General features: G+C 55.8%; 1 protein-coding gene across 3 annotated transcripts in view; it reads right to left on the bottom strand.

The window, feature by feature from the left end:
* Positions 1-303, bottom strand: part of LOC118327211 (zinc finger and BTB domain-containing protein 5) — a 6,724-nt gene that overhangs the window by 5,148 nt on the left and 1,273 nt on the right. For 2 of the 3 annotated variants that reach the window (XM_035660492.1, XM_035660493.1), the window contains exon 2: positions 21-234. In XM_035660492.1, the coding sequence (XP_035516385.1) occupies positions 21-234 (214 nt within the window). Of the gene's footprint in view, positions 1-20; positions 270-303 lie in introns of all 3 variants that reach the window. The other variant, XM_035660494.1, reaches the window with a different exon arrangement.

Raw genomic sequence — 303 nt, 5'->3', positions numbered from 1 at the left:
AATATCGTGAAGACCCTAACCTCACTGTCCAGCTGGATCATATTCATGCTTGCGTCCCCCTCTGCAACGCTGAACAGGGCTCTGAAGTGGGTGCTGCAGGCTGCCAGCACTGAGCGGTGGGCCTTGAAGTGTCTGCTGCCCACCACAATGACACAGTCGCACAGCTGACCATGGACACGCTGATAGTTGAGCTGCTGGAAGATCTGCTCAAAGTGGCCCGGGAAATCCATGGCCCTGGAGACGGCAGAAGGTTAAGAGGTTGAAGGCGGCTGAACGGGGAGAGGAAATCGTTTGGTGACCAAA

Source organism: Morone saxatilis, unplaced genomic scaffold (assembly GCF_004916995.1).
Source record: "Morone saxatilis isolate NCDOM2014 unplaced genomic scaffold, NCSU_SB_2.0 Contig17, whole genome shotgun sequence".
Taxonomy (NCBI): Eukaryota; Metazoa; Chordata; class Actinopteri; family Moronidae; genus Morone; species Morone saxatilis.
This window is presented reverse-complemented; position numbering and strand designations above follow the sequence as displayed.